General features: G+C 45.9%; 1 protein-coding gene across 3 annotated transcripts in view; it reads right to left on the bottom strand.

Annotated features, from left to right (window-relative positions):
* The window catches only part of SEC24C (SEC24 family member C), a 39301-nt gene that overhangs the window by 7411 nt on the left and 20676 nt on the right, over positions 1 to 11214 (bottom strand). For 2 of the 3 annotated variants that reach the window (XM_011991146.1, XM_011991148.1), the window contains 6 exons: positions 4957 to 5129; positions 4361 to 4732; positions 3908 to 4041; positions 2590 to 2658; positions 1152 to 1263; positions 801 to 928 (listed from right to left, as the gene is read on the bottom strand). In XM_011991146.1, the coding sequence (XP_011846536.1) occupies positions 801 to 928; positions 1152 to 1263; positions 2590 to 2658; positions 3908 to 4041; positions 4361 to 4732; positions 4957 to 5129 (988 nt within the window). The remainder of the gene's footprint in view (positions 1 to 800; positions 929 to 1151; positions 1264 to 2589; positions 2659 to 3907; positions 4042 to 4360; positions 4733 to 4956; positions 5130 to 11214) is intronic. The other variant, XM_011991147.1, reaches the window with a different exon arrangement.

Below are 11214 nucleotides of genomic sequence, written 5' to 3'. Positions count from 1 at the left end.
AAAAAAAAAAAAAAAGAATCTGGACTCTAGCTCCTTCCCTTACCAAATATCTATAACACCTCCTCCCCTATCCCTGGGATTCCATGCCAGCTACTGATGCCCCAAATGTCACCCTACACATAAGAGATCAGTGCCCAACTATCCCCAATGGGACCCAGATGGAAATACACAAACACACAGAGGAAGACAGAGAGAGAAGCGGAATATAAACTGAGCCTTGGGCTTCTAGTAAGAGAGAACCCTATCGTAAGATAAGCAAGGCTGAATATGAGTATCCTAACAAGGCCTGGTGGAGCAGCTGCCTCGCTCGCTCTCTACATCCTGATATCAGGTACTGGGGTGACAGATCAGGCCACAAAACAGGTGAGAGAAGGCTCACTGGATCCTAATCTCCCTTTTTGCTTATATGCTGTTCTGACAGCCCTAACCTGGGATAACAGGACAGTCAGGAAAACATGGAATAATGTCCTTCTCATCATCTGGAGATTACCATCATACAAGAGGTTCCTACATTCAGCTGTCTTCTCTCCTACAGTTTGATCCTACCTCTTTTCATACCGCTTGTTCCCCCTAGGGACCATCCATGTTCCTTCACAGCAATGTCTTGGGCTTTCACTCTCATCCCTACCATCCCCTCTCCAGGGACGGACCCTGGGATAGAAAGCCACTAAAGATAGTCTCCTCTCCTGCCTAACTAAAATATCTTCCATTGTGAAGCCGGAATCACATCCAGGAAGAAAGTTTAGTCCCCCCTCTACCTCCCTCCCTTTCATTACACTCTAGCCCCTTCCCTGACTCACCTCCTCTGGGGGCAGGCTTGCCAGCGGTTTGATGACTGCTGCCAGGGGCACCTGAGCCTGCTTAGCCATGTCAGATGTGCAAGGGATATTATAGGATGTACATCGGATGTATCGGGGACTTGCATTCCCTGAAGAAGGAGGTAGAAGACCCAAGTCAGATCACAGAATCCTTCCAGACACCAGCTCTCCATCATCTCCACAAAGCTAGAGGTGATGGTGGCTTTTTCCCCAGAGGGACTAGAGGGAACTTGTCTCTGGTTAAAAACTAAAAAAAAAAAAAAAAAAAAAAGGCCCCAACCATAAGCTGATAATCTTGAAGAAAAAGCCCCTGTGGGAGGAGCTAATTCTCACCTTGGTCTTTCACCAGGAAGTTGGTAGTGACTAAGGGTGGCACCTGGCCCCGTACTCCAGTAACAAATGGCTCTGTACCCCGGTTGTTCCTGTCATCTTCAATGACCTGAATCTGCAGAGAAGTGAAATGAGTGAGGTGACAGAAGAAAAAGGAAGTGTCAGGTCCCAGAGTGCCAAGAGAAAAAAAGGCTAGAGCCGTAACACAAAAACTAAAAATTTGCCAGGGAACACCTCATGCACCAGGCCTGTTGTCCTTCTGGAGATCATATAAAATGCTGCAATGCCAATCTTTCACCCTACAGCAGCCAATCTTTCACTCCCAGCAGCCTGCTGGGCTGGCAACATGAGAATGGGCTTCTTTATGAATTGACCCCAACCCCCCATCAATTGTGAACACCCTCTCATTCTTCCCATTCCAGGAAAAGCCCCAGCTCTGATCACAAACCTTCAAACATGATTAGATTCCATTCCCCTCCCCCATCATGCCTTCCCCGATCCTCTCTCCAAGACACATTCTGAGTCAGAGCAGGAAAAGAGACAACAGTAACCATGTAAAAATGAATCTACCTGGAATGACTCTACACTCAATGAAATTCAAGGGACAGGGTGAGGAGAGATTTAAACGACCAAAAATGATCAACTAAAGTGAGGAAGCAGATGCTGCCTTACTTTCAGGTAAGCATCAATGTGTATATATAGGAGGAAAGGATAAGTACCCAATCCTTATAGCTCAATCCTCAGTCCTCCACATTTTGACAGACTCAGCAAAGGAAAATAAAGGACCTGCAAAACTCATATTCAGACCTTTATGCAGGCTCATGACCTTTGGTCAGTTACTTCAAGATGGGTTTGGAAAACCAGAAAAAGCAAAGGGCAAATGAGACTCTCTATCCCATGGCAGAAAAGTTGAAGCTTAGAAATATATCAGAGTGAAAAATACTCTTCAGATGAGAAAGTACTCACACTTTCCCAAACCAGCAGTCTCTTCTCCTGTAAGAAACTCCAGTTTGGGATACTATGAATCTGTACGTTCCTATACCGATATTTCTCCACAACAGGCTACAGACAAATCAAATTCAAAGTGGAATGATCTACTGTTCAACTTTGTCCTCTTCCATCACACATCACCTGCAGGCTCCTGGAGGAGCCAGAAGGACTAAAGCCAAAACTTAACATGCCACCTGACCCCACCCTTAGAGCCTGACCTTCCACCACCCCATACTCAAGGCAAACAGCTTGCTACCTCTTCATTTACCTGGTGACTTGAGGCATGCATATCCTTTTAGCTTGTATAAGTGAGTATCTATAAGGGCTAGGGCTAAAGGAAGAGAATGGAGAGGAATGGACATGGTAGATGAGGTGAAGATGAGGTCACAGGCATGCATGGATGGCACTAACACAGGAATGACATGCACAAACACCCACCCCCTGCACTTACTGGACTAGGAATGGCATCGGGGTCTATTCTGTGCCTGGTTTTCTGCTGAGGAGGCAGCTCACTGAGTTGCTTTTAGTGTTTTAATAATAAAGGCAGCAGGGGAATACAAAGAGGGAGACAAAAGAACAAGAGGCAGATGTTACTTCTCTCAACCCTGTTGAGTTAGACATGAACAGCTGGAGCCCAGCTCATACTGCTGAAATCAAGCCCCCTCTAGATACGAAATTCCAAGTCTTTCTGGCTCAACACAGAGGCTTTAATGGCTCAGACTATGATGTAGAAAGATAAGGAAAGGGACAAACAGGAGGCAACCAGGAGTTATACCGGGAGGGGCTGAGGCTGAATGGAAGAAACCGTAAGGAAGAAGAACAGGAATGTTCCCCTAAAAGGCCAAACTCCCATTCTAAGGACTATCTTATGCTACAAGAAGCCTCCCTTCACATCCAACCAGACTCTCCTTCTTACTGAAGGAGGGGGAAGGAAGGAGGGGCTGCTTAATTCTCCTGAGTTCTCCTCGGCCAACAGGCTCCCTCACTGTGGTGGTTACCCAAAGGAGGAAGAGGGAAGAGAACAGAATGGAATATGACAATGGCTAAGCATGGCAAGGTAACTGACATAGCATATGTTACAGACAGAACTATAAAGTGGCCCCTACTTGGCAGTACAGTCCTAGTCTCTATGCTGAGTCTGATAAGCAGGGCCTGAGGATTCTGATGGCTCCCCAAGGGTGCAATTCACCCTCTTCCTGGGAAAAGCTCTCCAGTGGGACTTTACATACACACTGCCCTCATAAACTGTCGTTCACTCTTCCCCATCTACACAGCAGAAGCCTACCAGACAAAAGTACTGGGGACTTCCTCCTAAAACTGTCCAAGTAAGAGCAGAGAAACCAGTGAGGCTTTCCTTCTCTTAACATCTAACATAGAGAATTCCCACCTGCTCTACCCATTAGGAAGAAGGCCATCCTTCTAGATCTAAGGGGACAAGACCCAGTCACTGCTCCACAGAAGGACAAACGCTACCATACTATGTATGTACAGTAGTGACAGAGTACAGTCCTCAACTCACAGATCTACTGGTGCTGCTGCTCACTCTTGGTTTCCCTTCCTTCTCTGCCCATCTATAGAGTAAAACAGCCCCCCAAAAGACTCCTAGAACCTCAAGTTCCAGTTCAGAGTCAAATTATATGTAAGTTCTCCAAGAAGATGAACAAAAAGGGAAAATTATCAGAAAATGCTAGGCAAACATTTCATCTAGATTGACCTGCCTATCTGGCAGACACAAACCCTTCCTCAGGACCATGTAAGTTTCTACTTACAGGGCTTGGGATGGCATCAGGGTCCAGGCGCTTAGGAGGCAGTGGCTGAGGCCCAGACTGACTGCCAAAGGTGGGTGCTGCTGGGTAGGGGCTTCCATAATTAGGCTGAGGGCCCCGGGCTGGTCCGAAGGAACCTGAGACAAGGGCACAAGGTTGATGAACTCAAAATCCCATCCCTATCTCTTCTTAAGGCCTCAGGAAAATGACTAGACTCCTACAAACATAGAATTATGAGGTACACTAATGCCTGGCAAAGCCATTCAGAAAGACCATGTTATCTGAACTACAAGAAAAAATAATGTCTTATAAACTCCATATCCTAGGAATAATACCCTGAAGCTGCCCATCTAATTCACCACTTAGCAATACTAACAACAAACAAATAAAAAACATCAAAAACCACCTGAGTAGCCAATGCCTCTAGATTCTAGACAGACCTTGGGCAAGACTCACCATTTTGTTGGGGCTGATAGCCTGGCTGCTGCGGGGAGTGCATAGGTGGCAGTGGTCCCAGGGGCCCAGTCATCTGGGTGCCAGGGGGCAGAGCTTGAGGAGGAGGTGAGGACACATGGTTGGGCTGGCTCACTGAGGGCCCTCCAAAACTCTGTCCAGGCAGGAGTGGACCAGTCATCGAAGGCAGCCGAGGACCCCCTGAAGCTGGGGGTGTGAAGCCGGAGGCCTGTGATGGGGCAGATCGCTGGGGAGTCTGGATCCCAGGATGACCTTGGGCCTGGCTAAGGGGAGATGCCTGGCCCTGAGGATAGGAGCCATACAGACCAGAGTTAGGGAAACTTCCTGAGGCTGAAGCCAGCGATGTTGGTGGGCCTGAGAAGTAGAATAAAGGTAGAGTCAAAAGCCCAGTCATTCTGCCTCCTTGTTCGGTAAAGCGACTTTCCTTTCCACACAAGAGGGGCAGGTATGACTGTCCCATCTCCTGAGGCTCAGAGGCACAGGAAATACAAGGGAAATAATAGAGATTCAGGTATAACCCCAGAGTCTGATGCCTCTGAAAAGGAGACAGTAATACTCCTGTGTTCACAGCCACTCACCATAGCCCAGCCCTGAAGAGGGAGGGGCTGGGGCCACAGCACCGCTGATCTGCATTCCAGACAGCTGCGCAGTCACCTGTGCACTTGTCGGGGGAGGGCCATAGGGCTGAAGCACAGCTGGCTGGTTGCCCACAGGGGCCAATGGGGACCCAAATGGCTGAGACCCAGGCAGCCTGTGAAAAGAAAGAAAGCAGAGGGGACTAGTTGGGCTAGGACATCCTTTGAAGTCAGCAGAAGCTTTGCATCGTACAGGAAGCTACATTGTTTTGTGACATCTTACTCTCACCCTGAACTCTTTTATGGCTTCATACTTTTGTATATTTATGGGTAAATTATATTCCTGATTGTTTATACCATGATTATTCATGGAAAATCTTGTTTTCCATTAAGCTAACTCCACAAACATAAACCAAGCACCCTCAGGTCAAGTACTATTTACTCTGCTAACTAAATTATTGCTTCCTCTGCTTCAATTCTTACAAACCTCCTTAGTTTTGTAATCTGAAGCACTGAAAGCACTGCAAGGGAAGACACACATAAGCATGCATGAACCTTAATAAATAGTAAATCAAACAAATGCAGACTCATTGTCCAGCTTTTTTTTTTTTTTTTTGAGACAGGGTCTCACTCTGTCACCCAGGCTGAAGTGCAGTGGTATGATCACGGCTCATTGCAGCCTCAACTTTCCAGGCTCAGGTGATCCTCCCACCTCAGCCTCTCAAGTAGCTGAAACCAAAGGCACATGCCACCATTCCTGGCTAGGTTTTTTTTGTTGTTTTTCTGTCTTTTTATTTTTTTGAGACGGAGTCTCGCTCTGTCGCCGAGGCTAGAGTGCAGTGGCGCGAACTTGGCTCACTGCAAGCTCTGCCTCCCATCCCAGGTTCACACCATTCTCCTGCCTCAGCCTCCTGAGTAGCTGGGACTACAGGCGCCCGCCACCACACCCAGCTAATTTTTTTTTTTGTTATTTTTTAGTAGAGGCGGGGTTTCACCATGTTAGCCAGGATGGTCTCGATCTCCTGACCTCATGATCTGCCTACCTCAGCCTCCCAAAGTGCTGGGTTACAGGCGTGAGTCACCGTGCCCAGTCGCTAGTTTTTGTATTTTTTATAGATAATGGAGTCTCGCCATGTTGCCTAGGCTGGTCTCAAACTCCTGAGCTCAACCAATCCACCCGCCTCAGTCTACCACAGTGTCTTTCCAATATACTTTCCATTCAGTGTCTCCCTCTCTGATTATTCCCATCAGCACAAAAACATACAAACATCTCTCAGACAAAAAAAAACCCAAAAACCAACTATAGTGGAAACATCCCAAATGTCCATCAACAGAAGAATGGATAAACAAAATGTAGCATGTAGCTACACAATGAAAAACCACTTAGCCACAAAAAGGAATGGAGTACTAATATATGCTACAACATAGCTGAACTTTGAAAATATTATGCTAAATTAAAGAAGTCGATTATAAAAAATCACATAGTATATGATTCTATTCTAATGAAAAGTCCAGAACAGGGAAATCTTTAGAGACAGAAAGTAGATCAGGAGTTGCTTAAGGTTGGAAGAATAGGGGAATGGGGGAATAGCTAAACAGGGGTAGCTAAAGAATGCAGTATTTCTTCTTCAGATGATGAAAATGTTCTAAAACTGACTGTAGTGATATCTGTCAGTATACTAAATTGTGACAGCACATATCTATCAATATATTAAAAACCACTAAATATACAAAAACACTTTAAATGGGCGAATTGCATAGTATATGAATTATATCTCAAAAACTTTTTAAAAAATCCAACCAAATTACCTCACAGCCTCCTCAAACTTTTGCTCCCCTTTTAGCTAAACATTACAAAAGAATAGGTCTATAATCTGCCTTTATTTCCTTTTCTTTTTTTTTTTTTTTTTGAGACGGAGTCTAGCTCTATCGCCCAGGCTGGAGTGCAGTGGTGCGATCTTGGCTCACAACCTCTGCCTCCTGGGTTCAGTTCAAGCAATTCTCCTGCCTCAGCCTCCCAAGTAGCTGGGACTATAGGCATCCACCATCATGCCTGGCTAATTTTTGTATTTTCAGTAGAGACAGGGTTTCACTATGTTGGCCGGGCTGGTCTCAGAACTCTGGACTTCATGATTCACCTGCCTCGGCCTCCCAAAGTTCTGGGATTACAGACGTGAGCCACCGTGCCCAGCCTTACTTTTTATTATTATTTTTTTTTGAGACAGGGTCTCACTCTGTAACCCAGGCTGGAGTACAATGGCACTTACTTATCTGTGGCTCACTGCAGCCTTGACTTCCTGGGCTCAAGCAATCCTCCCACCTAAGCCTCCCCTCCCAAGTATCTGAGACCACAGGCACACACCACCACACCTAGCTAATTTTTTTTATTTTTTGTAGAGAAAAATATATATATATTATTTTTATTTTTTGTAGAGAAACAAAAATAAATTATTTTTATTTTTATTTTTTTGTAGGGTCTTGCTATGCTGCCCAGGATAGTCTTGAACTCCTGCGCTCAATCAGTCCTCTCGCCTTGGCTTCACAAAGTGCTGGGATCACAAACATGAGCACTGTGCCTGGCCCAACTCTAATCAAAATGCCTTCCTCTGATAATCCCTTCCAGCCCGGACTGAGGTGTGGTTGTTCCACATTTGTTTCCAGAAGGTACTCCAGTAATAATAGTGTCACCCTAGATCCATTTTTTGTTTGTTTGTTTTTTGTTGTTGTTTTTGGTTTTTGAGACAGAGTCTCACTCTGTCACCCAGGCTACAGTGCAGTGGAGCCATCATGGCTCACTGTAGCCTCAACCTCGAGGGCTCTATCAATCCTCCTGCCTCCACCTCTGCTTCCCAGGCACACCAACAATGCTCAGCTTTTTTTTTTTTTTTTTTTTTTTGATAGTGAAAGGATCTCCCTATGTTGCCCAGGCTGGTCTAAAACTTCTGGCCTCAAGTGATCCTCCAGTCTCAGCCTCCCAAGGTGTTGAGACTACAGGTGTGAGCCACTGCACCTGGCCTCAAATTAAAAAAAAAAAAAATTAGGCCAGGTGCGGTGGCTCATGCCTGTAATCCCAGAACTTTCGGAGGCTGAGGCAGATGGATCATTGAGGTCAGGAGTTTGAGACCAGACTGACCAACATGGTGAAACCCCATCTCTACTAAAAAAATACAAAAATTAGCCCAGGCATGGTGGTGCACGCCTGTAATCCCAGCTACACAAGAGGTTGAGATAGGAGATTCACCTGAACCTGGGAGGTGGAGGCTGCAGTGAGCCAAGGTCTCACCACTTCACTCCAGCGTGGGCGACAGAGCAAGACTTCATCTCAAACAAAAAAACAGCCAGGAACAGTGATTCACATCTGTAATCCCAGCACTTTGGGAGGCCAACACAGGTGAATCACTTGAGGTCAGTTCAAGACCAGCCTGGCCAACATGGTGAAACCCCATCTCTACTAAAAATACAAAAAATTAGCCTGGCATGGTGGTCACGCCTGGAATCCCAACTACTTGGGAGGCTGAGGCAGGAGAATCACTTGAACCCAGGAGGCAGAGGTTGCAGTGCGCTGAGACTGTGCCATTGCACTCCAACCTGGGCAGTAAGAGCAAAACCTTATCTCAAAAAAAAAAAACATTATTGAGATGTAATTTCCATACCATTAAATTAATTCCTTTTAAGTGAACAATTCAATGATTTTTAGTAAATTTATAGTTATGCAGCCATCACCAGAATCAAATTTTATAACATTTTCATCATTCCAAAAAGATCCATCATGTCCATTTGCAGTCCCAAGAACTTTTTTTTTAACCCATCCACAGTCAGCCTGAGAGAAACAGGACTCCTTATCTCCCTCTTCCAGCGTGCAGACCTTTTTTCCCCTAGTTGGCTTGCTCACTGAAGGTGCAGCCCAGGTCCAGACGTTATAAACAATATCTCAGTTCCAAAACTCCTCTCAGGAAAGCCCAAGGACTCATCTGCCTTCCCCAGTACCTGCTTCAATTTAAGGCCCTGGCTTTTCAAGATGATGAATCCACCCAATCTACAGGCAGCCCCAGAATCAATTTACCACTCTGATTTTCAGTCCTTACTTGACGGCTGGGCACAGTGGCTCATGCCTGTAATCCCACCACTCTGGGAGGCCAAGGTGGGCGGTTCACCTGAGGCCAGGAGTTCAAGACCAGCCTGGCCAACACGGTGAAACCTCGTCTCTACTAAAGATACAAAAATTAGCTGGGCATGGTGGCCCACACCTGTAGTCCCAGCTACTTGGGAGCTGAGGCAGGGGAATCACTTGAACCTGGGAGGTGGAGGTTGCAGTGAGCCAAGATCGTGCCACTGCACTCTAGCCTGGGCGACAGAGCAGGACTCCGTATTAACAACAACAACAAAAAATTCACATTTTCTTTTAAGCTTAACTTTGCACTTAAAATTTTTTTTGTTTTTATTTTCTCTCTCCTTTCTAGATGTTGGTAGCAGAGGGTTTTCAGATTATGTCAATCTGCCACCCGGCTGAAATTCTTTGACTCACTCCAACTGGGTAGTTTTCTTTATGTCTACACTGAAACTGCCTTTATCGATGAGGCCAACCTTGCCGAATCCAATGGTCAATTGTCAGTCTTCATCTTACCATTTGGCAGCATCTGACATAGCTGATTACTCTCTTACCTTCTTGAAATACCCTCTTCACCTGATTTCAGGACACCACACTCTCTTGGCTTATCTCCCACCTCACTACTGCTCTTTCTCATTGTCTTTTTTTTTGTTTTTTGTTTGAGATGAGGTCTTATTCTGTCACTCAGGTTGGAGTGCAGCAGTGAGATTTTGGCTCACTGCAACCTCCACCTCTTGGTTTCAAGCCATCCTCCCACATCAGCCTCCCAAGTAGCTGGGACCACAGGCATGTGCCACCATAGCCAGCTAATTTTAGTATTTTGGTAGAGAAAGGGTTTCACCATGTTGCCCAGGCTTGTCTCCAACTCCTGAACTCAAGCAATCCACCTGCCTCTGCCTCCCAAAGTGCTGGGATTACAGGCGTGAGCCACCACGCCTGGCCCCTCATTATCTTTTGATAGCGGCTCTGCTTTACTTTTAAATGTTGGTAAGCTCCAAGTCCTCAATTCCATTCTTTACTCACTTTCTAAATGATTTCATCCATGGCTTTAAATATCTATAGACTGAGGACTTCCAAATTTCTATCTCCAGTTCTAACATCAGTCTTGAGCTGCAGATTTGTATATGCAAATGCCCACCTAACATCTCTACTTGCATATAGTTTATATGAGGGACTTGAGCATTTGCAGATTTTGGTATCTGTTGGTCAGGGGAGGTCCTGGAACTATTCCCCCATGGATACTGAGGAATGACTGTAGTGAGATTTGATAAACATTTTGAAGGTGGAGTCAATAGAATTGGATGTGGGTTATATGGCATCATATTTGCATATATCCTCCTGTATACTTTTTTTTTTTTTTTTTTTTTGAGACAAAGTCTCACTCTGTCGCCCAGGATGGAGTACAGTGGTACGATCTTGGCTCACTGCAACCTCCGCCTCCTGGGTTCAAGCGATTCTCCTGCCTCAGCCTCCCAGAGTAGCTGGGATTACAGGCATGCGCCACCACGCCCAGCTAATTTTGTATTTTTAGTAGAGATGGGGTTTCACTATGTTGGCCAGGCTGGTCTTGAACTCCTGACCTCAGGTGATCCACCCACCTTGGCCTCCCAAAGTGCTGGAATTACAGGTATGAGCCACCACACCCAGCCTCCTCCCATATACTTTAAATCATCTCTAGATTACTTATAATACCTAATACAACGTAAATCAGGGGTGTCCAATCTTTTGGCTTCCTTGGGCTACACTGGAAGAAGTGTCTTGGGCCACATGTAAAATACACTAACACTACACTAGTGACAGGTAATGAACTTTAAAAAAAAAACTCATTTTTTTTTTCTTGAGACGGAGTCTCGCTCTGTCCCCTAGGCTGGAGTGCAGTGGCATGATCTCGGCTCACTGCAAGCTCCACCTCCCAGGTTCATGCCATTCTCCTGCCTCAGCCTCCCGAGTAGCTGGGACTATAGGCGCCCACTACCACGCCCGGCTAATTTTTTTGTATTTTTATAGAGACGGGGTTTCACCGTGTTAGCCAGGATGGTCTCGATCTCCTGACCTGGTGATCCGCCCACCTCGGCCTCCCAAAGTGCTGGGATTACAGGCGTGAGCCACCACGCCCGGCAACCTCGTATTTTTTTTTTTCTTTCTTTTTTTTT

Source organism: Mandrillus leucophaeus, unplaced genomic scaffold (assembly GCF_000951045.1).
Source record: "Mandrillus leucophaeus isolate KB7577 unplaced genomic scaffold, Mleu.le_1.0 Scaffold39, whole genome shotgun sequence".
NCBI classification, from domain to species: domain Eukaryota; kingdom Metazoa; phylum Chordata; class Mammalia; order Primates; family Cercopithecidae; genus Mandrillus; species Mandrillus leucophaeus.
This window is presented reverse-complemented; position numbering and strand designations above follow the sequence as displayed.